The sequence below is a fragment of the Canis lupus genome, chromosome 33 (assembly GCF_011100685.1).
Source record: "Canis lupus familiaris isolate Mischka breed German Shepherd chromosome 33, alternate assembly UU_Cfam_GSD_1.0, whole genome shotgun sequence".
Classification (NCBI taxonomy): Eukaryota; Metazoa; Chordata; class Mammalia; order Carnivora; family Canidae; genus Canis; species Canis lupus.
This window is the reverse complement of record NC_049254.1, coordinates 5,079,506-5,103,534: the sequence shown is the minus strand read 5'-3', so window position 1 is coordinate 5,103,534 and position 24,029 is coordinate 5,079,506. Positions and strand designations below refer to the sequence as shown.

Genomic DNA, 24,029 nt, shown 5'->3' with positions numbered 1-24,029 from the left:
CATGTCAGATTTGCTTTGTGAACTTAACAAAAATTGTATAGTTGGTCAAATGAGAGTTTAAACAGAGATATCAGTGAACATCAAGACTTTGTTACATTTTTCTTCTCCCCGGTGCCAGATAATATATCCAGTCTACCTCAAATTTAAGGATACAAAGAAAAATTTCAAATTCAGGTACCAACACAATGTTCAGACATTTCATAGACCTAAAGGGCATGCAGTTTTTAAAAAGATTTATTTACTTATTTGAGAGAGAGGAAGAAAGAGAACGGAGTGGCAAAGGGAGAGAATCTTAAGCAGACTCCTTGCTGAGCATGGAGTCCAATGTGGGCCTTGATCTTACAACCCCGAGATTATGACCCGAGCTGAAACCAAGAGCTGGATGCTTAACCAACTGAGCCACCCAGGCGCCTCAGGTATACAATTTAGATAATGATACAAATTTTCAACAGTGTCAGCAAAAATAATATATGGGGTGGATGGTATAATAGGGGCTTCATCTGAGCCCTGTGGTCATTCAACAATCTGGAAAAAATGCTGTTGTATTATGTTGAACTAAATAAAATTGCCATTACTATTTCAAAATAATGGCGATTTCATAGTTGGTTCAACCAACTAGTTTTAGTATCTACCTTTTAAGCATATGTTGAACATTTTACTGTACCCAGGCAAAGAATAATTTTTGAGACAACAGAAAAATGTCCAGCTTTTTTAATATAGAGGAGGACCTCTGAATTTACGTGATGGTAATGTATTACTACAATTACTACATTTGATGAAAGTAACAGAATTGATTATACAAGATTAGTATATGTGAGTCACTATGCTGATGTAAAGTCTCGGATGTGAATGAGAGTAATATGCATCTCAGAAAGCATTTACAAATTTTTAAAATGGCTATTGGAATCAAACATACTCTTCCAAAGGGAAATAGTTAAAAGTGTAATGTCTAATTTCCACTAGAATGGTAATTAACAATGGTGAGGAAAGATGTGGAAATGCCAGGCTAGCATTAGGAAATGTGGTTGCATCACAGTGTTCCTGATACAGTATTTGGATTTGTAACTTCCTGAGTGGATTGTCTAAACATGGTAATAAACCTAGTACCACTTACTCAATGCTCATTCTTGAAATCAGGTCGAACGTCGTAAACCCCGCAGCCATGAAGTTATTCTTATATTGCCCCATCTTGATAGAATCCAGCCAGTCACCAACTGTGACAAACAAAGGATATTCAGGAACTTCACCAGGGGACTCTGGCATTCTACAAGAAAAAAAAAAAATCCATGGAGATTTTTAAAGTCACATTAAGCAAAAAATAATTTTTTTTTTTTTTACCTCTTTTCAGTCCTCTTACCTCTGATATTTTCACAGTCCATTAAAACAAATCTCTAATTTTCCATCATATTCACATCAGCCACTTTTATCTGGTCAGTTTCACTTGTCAGTTTGTCTTTTTCTGCTTTTTGCCATTAACCGGGTTTTGTACTAGATGTATCTTTTGAGAAAAACGCACATCTTGCTAACTGCTATTTACTTTTTTCCTCTTGCATAAAATTGTGCTTTCAAATCTAGGAAAAGTCCAGTCCTCATAAAGGACAGTAAGTAGTCATGGGTTTTTCACTCTTACACTTTCTAATCTGCCACTGATTCCTTGCCTTTTTGCCTTTTTTTTTTTTAAATGTTTGCTCTGATAATCCCTTTTCTTTTTCACAGTGAATTCACTGATCAAGCTTCCATTGATTTATTCTCAAACATTCAACAAGGATTTATTATTTATTAAAAAGCAATTTCTGTTATAGAGTTCAGTTGCATGAGTAAGACTTACATACATCCAAGCCTAGGGTAGGAGAGCCCAAAGCATGGATGTTAATATGGCATAAAACAAAGTAAAATCAATGCAAGTTTGGGTTAACGAGAAAAAGTGATCCAGCATTGATGGATCTTAAAGTAAGTGATACAGACATCTGTATATTTGTTCCTAATATCTAAGGCAAAGGGCATTGCAGTTGGGGATATTTTTGTAGTTTTTTGTTTTGTTTCATTTTGTTTTTTGAGAGGATAATGAGGGTGGGGGTCAGGAGAGGGGCAGAAGGAGAGACAGAATCCTAAACAGGCTCCACGCCCAGCAGAGCTTGATCTCACAACCCTGAGGTCATGACATAAGCCAAAGTCAAGGAGTTGGACGCTCAACCAACTGAGGCACCTAGGAGCCCCATATTTTTATAGTTTTATAATAAAAATAATATAAAGGCATTACTCTGGAAAGGCTAGCAGATGTGTGTGTGTATACATACATAAATACGTATTTTTGTATGTGTATATATGTTCATACATATACATATTTATACAGGATAGTTTCATGTAAATTAAAGACAGAATAAACATGGAAATAACCTTAGAAATTATAGTAAAATTAACTAAAATTTGTGTATTCAACTGATTCTGGCAATAAACTATATTCTATTTCTCCTTCTAGAAATACATGAAAATAGTTAAAAATATTTTATATGGTTTTACAAAATACCCAGCAGTAAAAGTGCTTTTATAGGCATGTTATTAGCCCTCTAGGGTAATAAATATATCATTTAAAAATTACTAGGTTGAGAGTTTATATTAAATAGTGGAGCAGGAACCTATTTTTTTTTAAGTTTGGTATTTGAGTCAAATCTATTTTCTAAGTAATGAAAAATATTCCCATTAGAAGTGAATCACTGAATTATTTTTATTAGAATACTGAAGGTTAATCCAAATTTCACTTTGCTTTTAATTTTTTATAAAATTAAAGAATGAAAGAATCCAGAGACTTTACTAGATCCATAGTTTTAACATTCATATTTGAAATATTTCATCATAATAGTTTTTACCATTCATATTTGAACTATCCCAGCTTTAACTAGACACCAATAGTATATGAACACATATGATGAAACCACATGAAGTAAGAATTCCTCCACTGGGAAGTAGATGGAGTACACATGCTATGTAACTGGTATTGTTCTGTTAAAAATATATGAAAATAGGAGTTAGGTTTTAAGGTTAGTGCCTAAGGTAAAAACATAAAACATAAAAATCTCTAATAATCAAAGTTACCCATAAAAGTCCTTTAAGTAACCCTGAAATCACCAGGCCTTGGGTATTTAGGAACACGCAAGTCAGAGACATTCTGCATGGCCATACAAGTTGTACACTGTACAACTCTTGCAGATTCTAAAAGGGGGCCCTTGGGATTTTTCAGGACAGAGTCCCCTCCAGAGGCCTCAAGTTCATGTCTTTGGTTTTTCTTTGATTGCTACATTGGCTTCCCTTTTTCTAAACTGGGGTCTGGCTGAAGATGAGGATGAAGGTGAAGAGACAATGTAGAAAACACAGGGGGTTTTGCTTTTTTTTTAAATTTATTTTTTGGGATCCCTGGGTGGCGCAGCGGTTTGGCGCCTGCCTTTGGCCCAGGGCGCGATCCTGGAGACCCGGGATCGAATCCCACATCGGGCTCCTGGTGCATGGAGCCTGCTTCTCCCTCTGCCTATGTCTCCGCCTCTCTCTCTCTCTGTGTGTGTGACTATCATAAATAAATAAAAAAAAAATTAAAAAAAAATAAATTTATTTTTTATTTTTATTTATTTATTTTTCTATTTATGATAGTCACATAGAGAGAGAGGCGCAGAGACATAGGCAGAGGGAGAAGCAGGCTCCATGCACCGGGAGCCCGACGTGGGATTCGATCCCGGGTCTCCAGGATCGCACCCTGGGCCAAAGGCAGGCGCCAAACCGCTGCGCCACCCAGGGATCCCCGGGGGGTTTTGCTTTTAATATATAATTTGAATTTGCATAAATTATATGCATTTATCTTGTGACCACATTGTGGTCCACACTGAGTCTGGTACTCCTGAACAATGACTCCTATCCTTTTTACTAGTACTCAATCCTGTTACTATATTTCCAATTTGGGAGGCTGTTAAAAGCTACATGCTCTTCTTTTGTACAACAAATTGCAATGCTATTTTGATTGTGGCCTAATTCATTCAAATTCATATCAGAATGATGCATGATTTGACCCTAAACAAAGATTAGTTATATCCAAAGGTTGAAAACATTTTATAGCATCTACCACTAAATCCTTTATTATTGCTATATTTGTTGTTTCCTAGAGGCATTCATATCGATAGGAATTGTAAAATAAGCAAAAATTCATTTAAAATACGAAATAATAAAGGTATCTACTGCAAAGAGTTAAAAAGGATTTTTAACTATAGTGTTTCTCCAAGTCTTCACTATTCTAACGTACAATGTGAACATATAAGAGGATTAGCAATAGCTTCTGCATTATTTTCCTAAATGATCTGACCAGTTTCTATAAAACACAGTTTAAGAAATACTGCTGTGGTAAGTTCACTAAGTTTAAATATCAAAATGACCAGGGCACCCTTACTGCTTATTAACATAAAACCACACATGCTCAAAAACTGAATGTTCTATTTTAAAGCAATGTGGCTCCCACATCTTTTAATTACTTCTCAGGGAAATTTGTTGAGACTGGACGGAATTAAAAGAATGTATTTAAGTGACTTCCTTTCATACTCCAATGCCATTCTTGATGCACAGAGAGTGTCAGATGACATCCACTTCTCTCTCCTGAGATAACTCTGGAATAACTCTTGAGCTTTCACAATTTCATATAATCGGTGAGTAGAAATGTAATTCGCTAATTTTATGTCCTTAGTATAGAAAGGTCATGAAAAGACATTCTGTATACCAAATGACTTAACCAGCCTATTTCTCTGTTGAAAAGCATTCACTGTTTGCTCCCAGAACGTTTCAATACCGTAATTCCCTTTCTCTCCACACGTCTTTAGTAACCTAGTTACTCTTTGGCCTTTCTACGATGGCATTGGCAGTTGATTTAGTAAGGTCAGGGCCCCCTCATTGTTCATAGCCACCATGCAATAACTTTTCTTTCACCTTATCTTATAACGAAGTTGAAAAATGCTGCTATTTTCTGGCTTTGAGGGCTGGGTTCCATCACCCTCACATGAATTCTCTGGAATATTACCTAATAAACAATAAATGCCCTTTCTTATCAACCATGTACAATGATAAATTCAGTCCGCTACTTGCTGAGCACATAGAAATTTCTGCTATTTGGTGATTAGTGGGAGCTGCCCACCTGAGAAATGTCTTTACAGCAAAATCAGCAGCTCACACTGAAAAAAGTATATATTGTAGAACAGAAGGTCAAAGGTCTATCACTTTTCTCAGAAAACTGAGGAAGGGGTAAAGTTAGGAAATTCTAAATGTATAAATGATGGTCCATTTAGATTAGAGAGAGGACTGGAGTGTAGGTAGAATAGGTAATGACACAGCTTAAGGTTCAATAAATATATACTTGCAATACATCTAAATATGTAAAAATGAGTAGCACTGATAGAGCCAATAATTTTTTACTCTAATGAGCCCTTTGAGTTCATAATAGTAGTAGCCTTTAAAACAAAAAGATTGATTTACTTACTTTAGAGAAAGAGAGCATGACTGCAGGGGAGGGGCAGAGAGAGAGAAAAAAAATCTCCAGCAGACTTTCCATGGAGCACGGAGCCCCACGTGGGTCTTGATCTCAGGACCCAGAGATCAAGACCTGAGCTGAAACTGAGTTGGTGCCCTAGGTGCCTCAGTACTAGTATTAGATAATCAATAGGTATCAAAACTGCCAGCAAAAAGCAAGAAGGTTTTTAATCCTTAAAAGTTTTCCATGTTTTATATTTATCATGCAAATAAAATGGTAATAGATTTATTAAGAATGATTCAAGAAAGGTTATACTTTGAGAAACACTATTGCAAAATAGATCTTATTTTAATATGAAGCCATCACATGCTTAGCGGCTTTTCTCTTGTTACTATTTTTTTTTTAAGATTTTATTTATTAATTAATGAGAGACAGAGAGAGAGAGGCAGAGACACAGGCAGAAGGAGAAGCAGGCTCCCTGCGGGGAGCCCGATACGGGACTCGATCCCAGGATCCCGGGATCACGACCTGAGCCAAAGGCAGATGCTAAACCACTGAGCCGCCAGGCATCCCTCTCTTGTTCCTATTCTAACAAAACTTTTTCCCCCTAGCTCTTACATTTATATATGGTTAGCAGAACTGTACAGATTAGGTCCATTCTGTTTGATATTGCCTTTATTTCAGTTATTTATTAATCTTTGCATGTTTCAGTAGTATTCATAACTATTAATCAAATGAGTGTATAATATTCTACATGTTGATGCTTTATAATTTAATTCCCTTAAGTTAGGCTCCTAGGTGGCTAGCAACATTTTTTTTATTATTATTACAGATGACTATGAAGTTTTACAGCATGTTATCTTTTTGCTTCAGTTGAATGACTTCCTTTGGGAACAATCCATAAGAGAGAGGAATTTTTTTTTTTTTTTAAAGAGTAAGTTAAAATTCCCTGATGGCAGGGACCATATCTCACATATCTTTCTATCTTTCTATTTTCTGTTGGCCTTAGCACAATGCTGAAAGTATTACAGGAATTTATTAAATATGTGATGATTTAGATTTGAATATTCTCTGTGGAAAAGTTTGGTCCATGACATAATGGTGACTCATGACCATCTATTTTCATTTAGTTCCCTCAAATGGAAGAGTTAAGGGCCTCTTGTTGGTGTTTGCTGATCTCTGCCTTTGTAGGTTTCAGAGTGGAGAGAGAGGCAGCCATAGGTGGGGGTGAGGTGGCCCAGGGCAAAGGGACTCAGAACCACATCAGCAGTATCCAACTTAATGTCACTGCTTTCACACGTGCTTATGATCTCAAAACTCAGGTATTACACTTCACTCTATATAGTTAATCCATAAAATAATCTTCTCATATACAAACTACCTAAACTTTGAAGGAAGAATTTAATCAGATAATAAAGAATACATTGCCTTCTCTGCAAATAGGCTGAATAGCAAACTTGAACACAAAATAGTAAACGAATTTTGATATACTTAAAAAAATTTTAAGTATAATTTTACTCAAAATGTTATAAAATCTCAAACGCATAGAACCATGCCATATATTTTGTGACTATTTCATACTTGTGGGCAATATCTCATGGTTCCAAACAATCTGCTTCTCCAAAGTGTTAAACTGGAAGAATGCCTTTTATTTTCATTAAGCCTTCAAGTTTTTTTTTTAATTGATACGATGATTTAATTCTCATAATGATGATAACTAGCAGAAAGTAGGAAGGGATGAAAATTTTAAAATTGTAGCTGTGTTTGAACGTTAGGAGGGATAGACGTGGAGTAGGAATAATACTGCTTAAAAATCTCCTATAATTCTGAGTACCCAGCACATTGTCCCTATAGCTAGAGTGATAGATCACTGAACCTCATGGAAAGGCAATTTTTGTGAGAAAATAATATAGGAACAGAAATGGATTTCTTATCACATGCTAACTACAATTCATTGGCAGTAGTTGTCAAAATATGGTCTTAAAAAGGAGGCTATAGCAGCATCTGGGCTCAGTGGGAAAGAGTGTTGTGATGATTAGTAATGTCTGCCATAACGAGGAAAAGAAGGAAAGCATATATTTGCCAAGACTGGAAAAATTCAATCTACAAAATGCCTGAGGAGGTAATTCTCGAACTGCGTTGCTGCCATATTTTCCTCATTTCTCTATTTTGTTGTAGTTACTACTTTCTTTTTTTTTCAAGTAACGTTCTTCAAGTGGCTGAATATTATAGGAGGATGTTGAGGGGATATATTGATTATGTGTTTGCTACTTATTCCCATGAATGAGGACATATACTCTACATCCTTGTATTTGCTTAGTAGAACATAAAATAACAGGCTGTGCTCCACTACAAATTCTTTTTGGGATTTTAATATACCCCATATATGAAGTCTGATTAGTCCACAGAAAATCTATGTGGAAATATAAAAAAGTGTACTTTCCTGTAATCGTATTTCTGAAAACAGTACCGTATTGGGAAGAATCTTGCCATTTTGCATGATTGTATACTGTATGTTGGGAAGAACAAGGGCTTTGCAGTTGGTGGAGCTTGTTAAATGCCCAGTCCACTAATTACCTGCTTTACTCTTTGAGTCTCTCTTTCTTTACCTGAGGGATAGGGTTAGCTAATAATAGTGGATTAAATGACCTTATATATAAAACTGCCTAGTACAATAACTGACACATAATAGGCCTTCAACAAATGGCAGTAATAGTTGTTATTGATGATCTATATTGGAATTTTGATCAGTATTAGTGTTGGTCTTTTTTTTTTTTTTTTTTTAGTGTTGGTCTTAACATCAGTATTATCATTAGCTTGTGCCAACAGTTCATGTGAATTAAATTCAGACTTTATAACAGGTGGAAGTTTCACACTTCCCGATTCATGTTTAACATTCTGTCTTCCTTCCACAAAGCTTTGCTAATCAATCAATTACAACACTGGTTTTGGCTAGCCATTCACTTCTCATGGAAAATATCATCAAAAGTTCTAGTTATAGAAATTAAGACAAGTTATCTATGACTTGGTATATAGAGATAAACAACCAGGCAAGTGCTGATTATGTATAGCCTAGACATCTTTGAGCAAGATCTTTTCAAAATGAATGGAAAAATTCACATCCAATTGTTGAAAGTTATTGCCCTCAGAAGGCAGCATTAGAGGTGCTGTATGCATTGGATAGAGGAAGTGGTACCATTTACTCTTATATTTTACTTGTGGATCTCTAAAGCAGAGGCTCTTAATTATGATACTGGCTTGAACTTTCCCCAACATTCATGATTCACACATCACTGGTAGCCAAGTACTTGGAAGTTCAATAATAGATTTATGTGCACTAAGGAAAGTGGTGGTTCCAGTTCTTAAAAGCTAAAGTATTTTGAGATCCCTGACTGTGGCCCAGTGGGTAGTGCGAATATTCCTCAGTGTCTTGGCCTGAGCAGAACATGACTCTATCATGGACCGGTCCATCTAGTAGTCAACTGTTGCCCATCCCTGGATGCCACTGTTTTAGCTGATGTCATCAAAGAGCCCATAATCTGTAAAAAAGTTTTGTCAGTGCTGGGGATCTAGAGCAGGGACGGGAGAAAAATGTTATTTTCTCATTACATGGCAGCACTGTCCAAAAAGGCATTGGCCAGCTGACTTCAACCTTAGTGCTGTGGTGTATGGAGGAATCAGGGGTGAGAGTTGAAGAGGCTGGAGAATGAATGTGTGGTAGAATGTGGGTGAGGTGGGGAAGATTGGGCCGGGTGAAGGAACACTCATATTGTCATCAGTCTACTTTATGCTATTATTAAACCACTGGATCTCAGATGTAACCCTGGACTCCATAGGAGGATGCTCGACTTGGGGTGGAGAGTGGCCATAGCATTTATCATAAAGGTCAGGGGGAAGGGAGCAAGAGGTGTGTCAAAGGTCATGGCCAGGCACTGCTCCTGAGGCCATTCTCTACATAGCTTTGGCCTCCAACTGGGCCTTTTCTCCCAGGGGCTGTGCACCATGTGACAGCCACAGACACTTCTTTAAAAAGGAGGTTATACACTTCAACACTGTAGAATGAATAAAAGTGAGGCTAGTTTGAAATTCGCATTTACGAAAGGATGACTACATATGCTAAAGAGGCACTTGTGCAAACTACTTTTTTGGATCAATTGGATTTAAAATTATACTCATGGCCATGTACATTTACACATCCGCATACTTTCTTGAGTAGGAGAGAAGGTAAGAGTGTTGGCAACTGTACAGAGCTCTGAATATTCCCATGGGACTGTGCCAGGCACAAGAATATAAGCATTATTTGGGACGACCACTCCAATGAAAGCTTTCTCTGACCAGTATCTTTTTCTATTGGGTGTCTCGTCTTTTGAGAGGAAAAACTGCAGACACAAGATTTATAAGATCTCTGATATGCTATTATAAAATTATTGAGCTGTGGGTTGCACAGCTTTCCTCATCACCCCCCACCCCAACCTTGGTTGCCTTAATTTCTTCACCTCTTACTATTCTGTCAAGAGGAAGGATAAAAGCTTCTCAGGTGAATTGTTGAGAAAAAAAGCAATTAGAGTGGAATAAAAACCATGGGGACCTAGTGGATGAGAGAGAGTTATGTCAGTATAGAAGTGTGAGAGAAGCCTGGCAGTCTGGGGATACTTGAGAGTCTAATAAGAGTACAGGTGAGTTTAATCAGAGTTGCTGTGGATTATACATTTATACCCTTTTACCTGTTTGAGAGATAAATAGGCAGAGAGATAGAAATTCTACTCTGTCATGTTTTCTTAATCCAACATCACACTAAGACAGATGACCGGGCTGTAGGATTCAGGGGAAGGACAGTGCCACAGTCTTATATGCATAAAACAAGCCACACGTTCTTCAGCTAACATCGCTATCCTTCATACCATGTCTCTTCCCTTTAAACAGTCTCAGTTCTCTGGGATCAGGGACAGGGTGGGTGGATGGCATTGGAGGCCAAAGGGGTGGACAAGGGTAACCTGCTCAGGCTGCTATGAAGATAAGAATGGTGATAATGGTTCAGGAATGGTACCTGTAAGAACTCTGTTTCCCTTTGTTTCTCCAAGAAAAGTGTATTAAAGGCAGAAAACACTAGCACAGAGATCTCTGTCAGAAACAAGGATAGCAAATCCATCATAGAAACTTTCCATTTGGTCTCCCAGATATTAGACTTTAGAGGGGAATCAAACTGCCAACTTTATACAAAGTACCCAACTCCTGCCCGTGTATGGGGGCACCATCACATTTGCCAATTGCTGACCTGTCCGCAGGATGACTGCACATCCCATGAAACCATAAACTTCTGGCCCTATGACACAAGCCCTCATGTTGACTTTACCTCTGGATCATTTTGACTTTTTGGCATTTTCTCATCTTAATGCATTCATTGGTATTTTCCAACTATGATAAACATTCATAATCTTGAAAAAGCAGGGAAGAAATTATTTTATCTGCTTTTCTTCAAAAAGAAGGCTCTTACCTGCCTGCTTCTACAGCCATAGAACAGTTAGAGAGCTCTGTTGATGGGCACTGGCTGTGGGGTCCGTTAACCCTATACCACAATGAGAGGCCCGGATTAAATGAGTTCATTTTATAGATAACCAAAGTTCTTTTCCATTAACGCATCACTCACTGCATTAGCTCATTCTCTTCAATGTCAACACGCGCCCATCTCTTCAATAAAACTTACGCAAAAAAACCCAAGAAACATTTTCTCTAACTACTTTGCTTTCCCTTCAGAGACAGGCTACTTAGTACTTTATATTGCTTTTCTCTCCGACCTCATATTTACTCCTGCTCCCCTGCAATCTGTCTTACACGATTTTATTCAAATGCTCTTGCTAAGGCTGCCCATAGATACCTGGCCACTAAGCTGCTAAAATCAGTGGACCCACTTCAACTTTTTATCGTGCTGGAGCTTTGTGAAGACTTGGACATTACACTCCTTGAAACTCTCCCCATTTTTTTGGTTTCTGTGATACTGCTCTTTCCATGCTTTCGTTATTACTGGTCTGGCTCTTCTTTCTCGGGCTCCTTTGGGTACTCTCCCTTTGGCTATTTCTTAAATCTTGGTGTTCAGGAGGTTACACTTTTTCCCTCTGTTAATTTGCATATCTCACAGTCTGCATGGGTCAACTCAACTATGCATGAATCTTCAGCTATAGTCTCTATATTGATGAGCTTCAAAACTTCTGCCCAGACCTTTTCATCTGAGGGTCAACCTACAAGTATAACTGCTTACTGGACACCTCCACCTCCATGGCCCACAGGCATCTTCAATTCAGCTTACTTGAAATGGTCTCATTTTGATTCCAAAACCATATCCTTCTTCTTCTCTCTCTTAGTGGTAACACTACCGGCCAAGGACAGTAAGAAAGCTCGTTTAAGAAGGTCACTTGACAGAATCCTTGACTCTTTTCTCTCCTCTTACCTCCTGCCCCCAAACTTATTCCCATTTCCTGAGTTCGGCCCTAATCTTCTGTAGCTTGCGTTTCTGTAAACACATAACCGTCTCTGTTTCCAGTCTTGTTTCTTGTTTCACACTCAGTCTAAATTGGCTCTAGAGTGATCTTTTAGGAATGTAAATGTGATCATGCCATTCGCTTGCTTAAAATCCCTCACTGAGTGCCCTTTTATGATAAAATCCTAAGTCATCCCTCCTCACTCCCGCCCTTTACTGCTTCCTCTGTTGGACTGCTTTAGGGAAGATGGGCTAGAGTAATAGTTTAATCTCTAGCTATTTCATGCTTGGCTTCACTTTACTGAGGCTGCCAATTAGTGATTTAGAGGTGAACTCTTATGTGCTCTGCAGTGAACTGAGGCCTGCTCAAGTCGTCCTTGAAGAGCCTTTGGCCTTATTATCACAAAAAACCTGCACTGACTTGAACCTGTAACCTAAAGCTGAACATCTGTATATCCTGTTGGCCGTCCCCTGACTTAGGAAAGTGAGCTTTGAAAATGCTTTGGTTATTTCTCATTCTGATTTGTCCTAAATAAAGACATATACTCTCAATTTGATAATATTTTAAATGTAATCTTTTCAGAAATGGGTAATAGTATTTTTTCTTTTACTCTCCCCTTCTTAGAATTGTTTTATAGAGGGAAGTGAGTAGGTCTTCTCAACTCTAACTTTTATAAAATGGTATATGAGTGCCTTCATTTTCTTGTCTTGTCATCTATCTCTTTCTGGGTTTAGGAATGGAAAGCAACAACAGCTGGGTGTGATCCTATCAGCGGGAAACATCCTCACTCCTGGCTGATTCACAAATTGCCCCTGTCTTGCTTGCCATTTCAAATAGAGAGACAGAACATAGAATGGACGAGAAAATTAAAGAGGCTTCAGATACACACAAATTCTACTCACGGAGGTAAGGAAAGACCATTCAACAAAGAAAGGACATACAAACAACAAAGACTCCCGCAAAAAAAATTAACTCAGAAAAATTAGATTCGTAGAAGACAAAAGGAGAACCTGTTTTCTGAAGACAAAAAAATCCATTTAAAAATGTTAATTGTTTTTTTTCACAGCTGATAAATAGAATATGGTTTGTATAAAATATTCTAAAAGGTGGATAACTAGACAGTTATCATGGTAAACTTTCTGCTCTCTACCTGTTAGTCTTGTCTACAGCCTGAAAGAAATGATTGTCGAGGGGGGAAAATCAACACTATGCATCTTACACAAGGATGTCCTCCACCAGGGTGTGAAGGGCACTGGGATTGCGGATCAGTTTGTCAAGGAAGCTGACAATGTCAGTAAATTTTGGTCTGTGATTTCTCTCCTTCTGCCAGCAATGGAGCATCAGCTGGTGTAGGGATGCTGGACAGCCCATGGGAGCCGGAAGTCTATAACCTTCTTCAATGGACAGAATGACCTAAATGCAAACATACACAGGTTAGTCTCTCACTTTTTGGGACAAATAACACAATATATGCTACGTTAGAATTCCTTTCTATACAGGAAGTAGAAGCCAAAACATCAGTAAGCACAAAAACTTGTGGGTACAAGCAGTCCAAACAAAGATAAATACAAAAGTTGCAAGTATCTACGTTAATAGCTGCTGACACCTCTTTGAGGAAATATGTTTTTAAACATGTAGTATTCAGAAGGGAGGTTAAGCTTCATCACAATTTCGAGAAATATTTCCTGTGCGATTTAGCTGGAACATCTCAAAACCCAATTAGGACATCAGAAAGTTAGCATAAGATTGATGCATTTTTGTGCAAACCACATGTGACAAATGCGTCAAGTAAAATTGTACCTCTGCTGAAGCAATGAACTCCTGAGCCATTTTTTATCCTCTTATAATAATGTCAGTGTGTATTCTTTTGGTGGCTATTGTTCCTTCTTTCTTCTTTATTGCTTGCTTAGTTTCTCTTTGCTTACTTCTGGCTTTCCCTGAGTCTGACACTGATAAGATTATGAAGTCCTCACAGAACTTCTAAGGTCATTAAATCCTCCAAATGCTATCAGTGGCTAGTTTAAGGGCACACAGCAACAGGATCACTCAGCGTGAGTATCTTCAGGGGCCAGGGCTCTGCGTAGAACGTTTTGTTCTCTCTGTCCAGCATGATAGCAGGTAGTCACATGTGGCTGTTGAGTGCTTGAAATGTGACTAATAGAACCAGGGAACTGAATTTTGTGTTTCAGTTCATTTTAATTCATTAAAATTTAAATTGAAATAGCCACGTGTGGCCAGTGGCTACTACATAGGACAGGGAAGCCCTAGGAAAAGGATTGTCTAAAAGAAGCCAAAGTTACAACACAATGACAATAAGATGGGATGTATCTATCTATCTATCTATCTATCTATCTATCTATCTATCTATCTATCATTTATTTTTGTAGTTAGGAAATCGCATATAAAATAAGGCAGGAGAGTTATCTATTTCATATGTGGCCCACCTGCGAATTTCCTAATAATGCAATATAATTGATTATAAATTTATAGAACTTATTTTTTTTGTGATGTGTTCAAAATATTCATGTGACCCTTTATCCATTTTTTAAGATTTTATTTATTTGTGAGAGAGAGAGTGAGTGAGAGAGCATGAGCAGGGATAGAAGCAGAGGGACAGGGAGAGAGAATCTGAAGCAGACTCTGTGCTAAGGGTGGAGCCCGACATGGGGCTCAATCTCACAACCTCAAGATCATGACTTGAGCCAAAACCAAGAGTCAGACGCTGAACTGAGCCACCCAGGGGCTCCATCATGTGAACTTCTATTCTTATGTCATCCCTAGGAGAAAGGAAAAGGAGGTGGGAGCCTAGGAACAGACCAATAGTTAAAGATAGGCACAGCCCAACCTCATCCCTGCCCTCCATCAACAACAGAGATAACAAAATGCAAGTGGTGATACTGTTAAGTGGAGACCTCTTTTTATTGTAGCATCAGCTACACACTTTCAGTGGTTTATAAAAACATATCTGAATTTCTCTTTCAATGGACACTTTTTGACAGGACTCTGAAATATCCATAATTTATGCTAGAGGCAGTTTGCAAAAAGGAGCAATAATATGCCTGCAAGAACCTCTTAACTGCTAAGTGTTAGCTTTTTTGTTATAGGGAATTTCTCATAATCCCATCAGTGTCTTTGTGACCAGAACACTCTAACCTGTCATGATACTAGCATTTTTGTATTCATTTTATCTCATTATTGAACAGGATTTTTTCTTATCTGTTCTCTGATTATTTTTGCTATTAACTAGGTTTGCATCTTATAAGACCTTTTCCAACACATTTTAGTAAAACAGGATGCATGTGAAATGCTTGTATAACATCAGAAGTACTGTTTTGGAAAGGAACTAAGAAAAATAGGATAGAATTCCATATAAAAAGACTTCAAAATCCTACTCCAGGAGAGCTCTCTCGTTGAATTACCACAGTTACCTACTTATAAGTGCATAGAATAAAACAGATGACAAGTGAAGTTATGTTTTGAGAAAAAAAATATTAGCTTCTTTTATTGAGTATCTATCATATTCTAGGTGATTCACACTTTTTTCTTCACTGAATGCTTAAAGTAACTCAATATGATAGTTATTATTCCTATTCTTTTTTTTTTAATTTTTTGTGTAGAGCCCAACATGGGACTTGAACTCACGACCTAACATCAAGACTGAGCTGAGATTAAGAGTTGGATGCTTAACTAAGTCACCCACGTACCCCTTCATTGTCCTTGTTCTTAAGGGAAAAAATCTGGACTTGGAAAGGTTAGGAAAGTTGCCTAAATTTACACAGCATGGATGGCAGAGCTAGCATTTCAATTAACTTCCATTAACTTCTAAAGTTTTCCTCTGACCATTCTCCAGAAACACATTTCAGTTCTCATAATAAAACTTCCTTTCCAATTTTTTATCAATTAACGTGACTGTAGGAGTGATTTTCATGTTACCTTTTGTCATAGCACCTAGTAATTGGACTTGTTTTTATTTGGAGCTTAAATTTTATATTCTGGGTAAGTCAAATACCTATTTACTTCACAGTTTGCAAAATGGTATCTCAGACTGAACAGAGTCATTTCTGAATGCTTCTGAGTCTTGTACACATTTCTATTATTGCATCTATTACATTGTATTGTAACTCTTCATCTGCTTTTCTGCTTGAAAGCAGGAATTATGTCTGTAGATTTTATATTCTCATCATTTAATATGGTGCCTGACCCATTAATAAGTATTATTGAACAAAATCAAAGTTATTAAGAAATTTTTCAATTTGTTTTGATAGAGCAGCAGATTCTTAGAAAACCTGAAGTTTTAAGCTACCCAAGATGGATTCAAAGAATGAGCATGGCAGCATTTGAAGTCCCCTCTGAAGGAAGTATTAGTCAAAACTTGGTGCATCCAGCAGCATTCTCCAAAATGATCTCTCTCTTGGGCTTGCTTGGACAATGAGCCTGTGAGACTGGGGCTTGCTATTCTCCAGGAGAGAAGCACTGGACTCAAACTCAGCTTTCTGTATGCCTAGTGGCGTCTTCCTCCCGTTGAGAGGGGTTCCTCTTTCCCAGTGCCTTCATGGTCCTTAGCTGACTTTCCTAGACAATTCTTGCAAATAATTAACACCCAAAGCAGACCGCTTGGTGCCAAGTGGGTTGTTCATATTCTCTTTTGGCAAAAGGGCTCTCATAATTGTCCTCTAAAAGGAGAGAATGACAAGAGAGTGTGGTCTCTTGTCTGGAACCTTTACCCATAATGAATTCAGCAGTGTTTCTGGTCCTAGTATGCTTTTTCTGTGGGGACAGTGGCCTTATCTTCTTGTCGACCTCCGACTTTTACATTTCCTCAATTCTTTAACATGTGACCTTGTAAAATTTGTTGAGCCCTATATCATGTCAGATGTCATACATGAAGGGTCCTTGTAGAATAATAGTAACAACAATAACAACAGTGACAATAACAGCTAACAATTTCTGAGAGCTCTTGGATACTTCCAGGTACCAGTTCTAAATGATTTACATGTATCAACTCTTTTAATCCTTATAATAACCCTGTGAGGTAGGTACCCTTGTTATCCCAATTTTACAGACAAGGAATGTAAACACAGAGTGATTTAACTTGCCCAAGATCATACCCCTAAGAAGTATGGCTTCGAGGGAGCCAAAAGAAGAGATTTAAGTGATATGATCCACAAAATGGTTAATAGAAAACATCTTTCAAATGGATTTTTAAATTTATTCATCCAAAGAGATATATATTAACCATTTAACATGTATTGTTGAGCATAGTATGTATAAGAGATAACAAATGGGCAAGAAATATCTGTCTTTGGGAAACATAATTTAGTGAAGAAGCCAAGGGAGTTTAAATATGGTAAATGCCAGGTAGAACAGGGAGTTATGAGAGTATGTAGAAGGAGTGCCTAACCCTGCCTTGGGAAGGCTTCTCAGAGGAGGTGAGCTGCATCTTACAGAAAATGTACAAGGTAGGAGGGTCAATTGGACAGGGTGAAGAGAGGAGATGTGACCTGATCAGGGAACAAAAGTAGATCTGTGCAGCTAGAATAGAGCCTTCAGAGAGAAGGATGGTGAGATTTGAGGCTGGAAGGTTAAATAAAAATCGTATTTCTTGGGACCTTGAATGATTTTGTATGCTACAAATGACTTTTTGCAAAGGGAAAGGGTTTTAGCAAGTAAATGACATTACATTTGGAGAGTACATTGGAGGGAGCGGGAGGTCAGGAAGGAGAGAGCAGGACGGCCTTAGTGGAGATAGCGGCTGTGGTATACAAGAAGTGGACCGATTTGGCAGAAACACAGGATAGGGTTAATGTTAGATGTGGCAGGACAGGTTTTTGAGTTGGCCAACCAGTAAAGACAGAGGCCACAAGAGAGGAAACAATTTTGGGGTTGGAGTGATGATGAGTTCAATTTCCTGTGAGCTTTCAGGTTTCAGATTCAAGTCACATATGTAACTTTGAGAGCTTATTACGTGCCAAGCTCTGGCCTAGGTGTTTAACGTAGCTCACTTTGTTTATGTCTCAAATTACCTTATTATGTGAGCATGGTTATGCATATTTTATAGATAAGAAAGTCGAAGCTCAAACTGATAAATAGGTTGGGTCAGTATTGCATAGCTAATAATTCCCTGAAAAAACGGACAGATATTATCATCTTGATAGTGCCTGGATCATGGTAATGGTTGGGAACATCTGTCCTGAGTCTCAAGCCAGATCTGTGACTTATTCCACCATAAATAGACCCTGAGCCTCTTTTACCCTCTTGTACACTCCCGGCTGCACTCTCGCCTTATGCTTAGCCTTCTCTGCAGGTTTTTAGATTTATCACCTACAGGACATAGAACTTCATGAGGTTGTCATGCAGATACCTTAGATTTTTTTGTTGTTGTTGTTCAAAACTTACCCCATTCTTCCTTTGGGATTCCTGTTCTTTGCAAAGGGTACCACTGTTCTTCCAGTGACTCAAGGCAGAGATCAAGAAGCCATTTGGGTTTCTCTCTTCTCTGATGCTCAAAAGTAACTGAAGTTGTGCTGATTCTACCACCTTCATATATTTTAAATCTGCTCCATTTAAAATTATCCCTCCCTCCAAATAATTTATTTCCCATTTTGATAACAGTCTCCTAACTAGTCTACTTGTTTTCCTTTCCCTTCTCCAATCATATCCCACAGGGCACCTGAAGCAATCATGATGGGGCGCTGTGATCCCATTCCTCCCACATCTGAAAATATGCAGTGGCTCGCCATGAGCCGGGCTCTCAGTCCTCACCTCTGGCTGCATCCAGGCCTTTGCTCTGGCCACGACAAAACACTTGTGCTCTTTCAGCTGGGTGAGTGGCCCCTGAAGAGCAGCAACTATTTCTTTCTCCCATATGTTCCCAGCCACCTAGCACAATGCCTTGTCAAGTCAAAGTCCCCCCACCGCCCCTCCCAAAAAAACCCCAGAGCTTCAATGGTCATATATGTGATCTAGGAAAGCTGCATTTTACAGCAGCTTGAGAAAACCTATATTAACCTTTATCTTCATAAACATGTTTTTTGTGAGCAGCTTTGTTTTATAGGTATTTTCTGATTCCTTAGTCAAGAACTGACAAGGAGCCAGAAGCATATGGGGTGCTTTGTCTAGAAGACTAATTGAGGTTTGTTGTTTTAGGATATGAAGGGGTGATAATTAACTACAGAGAGTTTTGTAACAGTTTGGTTTATGATAGTTGTAGGCTGTCATCCTTTGGAGAAGAGTTATACAAGGTTAAACCCTTATTTAAAAATGCAAGAAGAAAATTAAAGTGAAAAAATATGAAAATGACTACAGTAATAATTTCCATGCAGAGGTAGAAGGAATTAGATTCTGTCAGAATTTATTATCTAAAACCTGGCTGGTTATTCTAAATAGACCGTACTGGTTGCCTGTCATTGACACCCCAATTTTTAGCAGCCTAGAATCAACATAAGGCTCAGATGGGGCACGTAGCAGACTGTTCTGCTCTTGCTGAATCTGATGAGTTTTCCAATTGTGTTGACAGTTTCTGAATCAAAGCAGGCAATGTGCACCTTTATTAAAACCAGGCAAACAAGAAGTAGACAGTCAATATGAAGACGCTGAGACATCCCTGAACAAAACCATTGAACAAGGACTGCTTGGGCTGTGCAGGGAATCAGATTTTTATGTTATAAGAGTACTAACTATCTCCAAAAGGAAGCACACTGAATTTAGTTATTCATACTTTCTTTTCAAAGAAACTGTCAAAATTTTGGTCTATTAAAACATACATTAGTAAGTAGAATGTGAAATGGTTTTATTTTTATCTTCTAAATATTAATCATGGGTTTATAGAAAACCTATAATCTCAGGTAGAATGGGGATGATGAAGCAAAGGGTCCCGGTATACACTTTCTTTTTGGAATATTGATTACTTATGTGTGTGTGTGTGTGTGTGTGTGTGTGTATATGTATATTAGGATATTTGATTCATAATACAATAATTCTGAAAACACTGGTAATCTATTTTCCTGACATGCAATATAAAGGTTGTGTCTACATGGGAGAGGAAAAAAAAAGGTAGGAAAGACCTGGCTATATGTAAATAACATTTATAATCCTATACTGATTTTCTTATTCAATATTTTCAACATCCAGGATTTAAAATTCAGTGAAAGGCAATCAAAACCCAAATGAAGTTCAGTGTATGGTAAGAAAAAAGAGTACAGAGTAATCAAAGAAGGTGGTACAGGCAGAAAATATTTTTTCAGAGGCTTGTTTGTAATTTGTAGATCATTAGGGTGTGGAAACCTAAGATTTCCTTTTAAACTTTAATATAAAAGATTTCTTAAAAGTCTGCAGCTAAGGCAGTTCCCAAAGCTCACTTTTTGGGACTCACCATAGAATGTCAAGGACCTACTTAAAATGAAGAGTGCTCGTCTTCAGTAGGTTACCATCTCTGAGACTGTTGAATGTGTGGATAAAATGGGGAACAGTATGAAGTAGAGGACTCCCAGAGGTCAAAGGTTGTTGATGATAAGATCTGTCATTTGGAAAATCTTTTACCCCAAACAGGTGAAAGTCACACTTGTTGAGATAGATGACTAACACTCAATGTAACAATGCTTCAGTTTGTAAGTCATGGAAAAAACCTTCAGAAAAGAGTCACCTGAACCACATCAAAGTCCTAAATGGTCACTAATAAACTCATGAGTTGGGCAGATCTCAGTCTCCTCATTAACGAAGAACAGAGAACTGGACTCAGTGCTTGAGCTAGTACCTTGTAGCTCAAAAAAGCTGTTTCTAGAGTCCCTGAAACTGAAGTCTTACTCTGCAGGAGCTTTGGTAACATCTCTACATCTTGGGTTTCTATAACCTCCAGGTCTAGATTTGGCCTTCACCAATCCAGACAGGGTCAGACACTAGACTAAGAAGCTATGGAAATAAAGTTTATGAGTACAAAGAAGAGGGGGATTTTAAAATGTCCTCTTTGTACATGCTTCAAAGAGAGCAAAGATGGAATAAAAATGAGTTAAGAGCTCAAGCGTGTAAATATATTTCAACATGTAAATATATTGAAAGTATAATTAATTTTTTATGAAAACATTACTGGCATGTGGACATTTTCTAGCTTTGTGGTCATTTAGCTACAAAAAAGCTTCCCTCAAAAATTACCCTGTGGTAGTAGCATATTGGTTATTGGTTTCCTCTACTTGGAATGTTACCGTTTGAATTATTTACAATGATGATTGATTACCTTTTGTAATATTCTCTATTACTCTTGACTCCGTAGCAGACATGCATCATGCTAGTGTAATTAGTATGCATTTAATTAAAATGCTATTGCCTATTTACCATTAGTTGGAGTTATTGAAAAACTGAGAAAAGGAAGGCCATTTTGACAATTGCTTTGGTATAGTACATATTTAAATAAATGCAAAAATTCCCTCAGTAATATGGAAAGGTTGAAATAATGGGAATGGGCCTTTAGCAATTTCCTGTATCTTACACAGATCATTACACCAGGACCATTACATAATAAAGAAGAGTTTGGAAAATCTAATCAGAGACAAAAATTGGAAATGACTGGACTCTCTGAGTCATAAAATCATACTGCATTTCTAAGGTAAGTGGATTCTACACATCCACGGTTGTTGGCTGAAATACTGACCTATAATTGTCAAGGTTATAGAATTATGAGGACAAACAAGAAATAGGGTAAAAGGTTATATATATTTTCTTCCTTTATAAATTTTAAAAAAAGGAATCAATCCAGATAAGGTCAAGAGGTTCTTTTCAACCACATGACCTAACAAAAGAAACTTCTGAAGATAAACTCCAATTTTTTCTTCAGGTAAGCTTCAGAAAGCAATCTAAAGCAAAACTTACTATTCAATAAGAAGCTTTTGAAACTAAGGAGACTAAATCCTATGGAAACACTGAGGCAGCATTATGTTTCCTAGTAAGCCTCCAACGAGATGCTCCCTATTACTGCTTCTCTTACTGGGGAAATGAACTGACTTAGTAGCATATGCCTGAATGATACCACACCCAGGAGACATTTGGGCTTCAAATTGCTTCAAAGGTTTTTTGTTGTTGTTGTTGTTGTTTTTTGTATTTTTCTTTTTGTTTTGTTTTGTTTCGTTTTTAAACAGCAGCATGTCGAGGGAACAACAAAACGAAACAAAACAAAAGCCAAGACTCTGATCTTGTGTTCTGATCATTAGTTCGAGTCAAGTCACCTCTTATTTATGTGGTGTTAGTTTTTTTCCCTACATATTAGCTCTGTGGGGATTGGGTTATTTGATGTTGCCTGCTGTTCATGTTTTGCTTCCATTTTCTTCTGCTAAGCACATTATACAGTGTAAGTGTTGGGAGAACCGCAGTGCCCTTGGTGTCATCTTTGGAACTTGCATGGCTCCTAGCATTACATTACACTCACATTGTACAATAAACAACGATTATTTTAAACTTGAATGAAAATAACATAAAACATTACCCAGCAGTACCTTAAAAAAAGAAGAAAGAACGCTAAGGAACAGCAAGGAGCTGCACCCCTTCCACTTATCTGTGATATGTTTCTGGTAGTAGGCTAAATTTGTCCATCATTAGAGTTTGATTTTAAACTACTGCTTATATACTTTTGTGAAATGTAATAAATATGGTACATTTTATAAATCTTTAATACCAAGACACGGAACACTACAAAAAAAGATTTATAGTTCTAAACAACAGTGAGTCAATCTGCATTCTTTTGCTAATAGAGAACAACAAAAACACTTCTCTTGTGACAGAGCAGCATACATAATTAAAGATGCTTTCATTTCATTATATAGAACCTCTGTGGTATAGACATTCCTTTGAAAATTAGACTTCTGCAGTATAGCTTCGAGGGTAAAGGCATGCACTTTGCAGTAAGCAGGGGGCTTGAACTTTGGTTCTACTATTAACTAGCTAGTAACCTTGGGTAAGTTATTTAAACTTTCTGGAAAGCCTCAGCTCTCTTATCTAGAAATGGGTAATAATAGTATTTATTTTTGATAATTATTTTGAAGATTAAATGAGCTAATAATCTAAAATACTGGGTTCATATTAAGCCCAGAAAATGCAAACTGTGATCATTACATTTGATTAATTAAACACCTTGTATATACCACTTTTTTTTTTCTTAAGATTTTAATTATTTATTCCTGAGAGACACAGAGAGAGAGGCAGAGACACAGGCAGAGGGAGAAGCAGTTTCTCCACAGGGATCCTGATGTGGGACTCGATCCCAGGATCAGGATCTGAGCCAAAGGCAGAGGCTTCACCACTGAGCCACCGAGGTGCCCCTATGCCAGGTGTTTTACATACATTATCTTTAATTCTTTTGAATCATGCAGTTGAATATTTCGAATTCTTTAACAGACAACATCTCAGAAAGCTTAAACCACCCACCTAAGATAACACAGCCAGTGAATTGCAGAGCTGGGATTTGAACCTAGTTCTTTCTAGCCTAAAGCAGTGGCTCTTTCTTCACTGGCAGTGATTTTTGTACCCCATCTCTGACTGGGCAACGTCTGGGGACATTTTAGGTTGTCATGTCTGGGAAGGTGGTACTGACCTCTAGCAGGTAGAGGCTGGGGATACCTCAAAACATCCTACAATGCACAGGACAGCCCCCCCAACCCACCCCCCGTAACAAAGAATCACTCAGCCAAATATGTCAATTTTGTCAGTAGTTCTGAGGTTGAGAAATCTTGCTCCAAAGCTCTCATGATCTTGCCACTATACCAGTGCCTCACTGGAGTACAGTGAATGCACGATGTTAATGCTTTGGTGCCCTGTGATACTGCCATAAATAAAGCTGATCTTGAAAATCATTTTATACCAAGAAAAGGACAAAATATTATATCTCTGGCAATACAGCTGCTTTCCTTTGGGGATTTCTCTCCACATTGTCTGTGGTTAAGGGGAAACTGCCGATCACAGTGCACCACTTGCCTCTGAAGGCACAGGCCGGCACACATGGCTAGCTGGGCCAATCCCAGTATTTATTTTCCTGGCCTGGTTTTGGTTCAGGTTTAGGGAGGACACTGACAGAG

The 24,029-nt window shown here is 37.8% G+C and overlaps 1 protein-coding gene and 1 long non-coding RNA gene across 25 annotated transcripts in view; one reads left to right on the top strand and one right to left on the bottom strand.

The window, feature by feature from the left end:
- EPHA6 (EPH receptor A6) overlaps positions 1–24,029 on the bottom strand; it is an 872,069-nt gene that overhangs the window by 4,031 nt on the left and 844,009 nt on the right. For 10 of the 14 annotated variants that reach the window (XM_038582514.1, XM_038582521.1, XM_038582515.1 and 7 more), the window contains 3 exons: positions 13,193–13,386; positions 10,992–11,063; positions 1,115–1,264 (listed from right to left, as the gene is read on the bottom strand). In XM_038582514.1, the coding sequence (XP_038438442.1) occupies positions 1,115–1,264; positions 10,992–11,063; positions 13,193–13,386 (416 nt within the window). Of the gene's footprint in view, positions 1–1,114; positions 1,265–10,991; positions 11,064–13,192; positions 13,387–24,029 lie in introns of those variants that run through there. The other 4 variants (XM_038582517.1, XM_038582523.1, XM_038582526.1 and 1 more) reach the window with 3 other exon arrangements.
- Positions 1–24,029, top strand: part of LOC119867305 — a 55,182-nt gene that overhangs the window by 15,426 nt on the left and 15,727 nt on the right. For 4 of the 11 annotated variants that reach the window (XR_005383146.1, XR_005383143.1, XR_005383135.1 and 1 more), the window contains exons 2-4: positions 12,708–12,879; positions 13,304–13,406; positions 21,459–21,571. This is a non-coding gene — a long non-coding RNA (uncharacterized LOC119867305). Of the gene's footprint in view, positions 1–4,518; positions 4,683–6,329; positions 6,432–12,707; positions 12,880–13,303; positions 13,407–18,638; positions 18,797–21,458; positions 21,572–24,029 lie in introns of all 11 variants that reach the window. The other 7 variants (XR_005383137.1, XR_005383136.1, XR_005383138.1 and 4 more) reach the window with 7 other exon arrangements.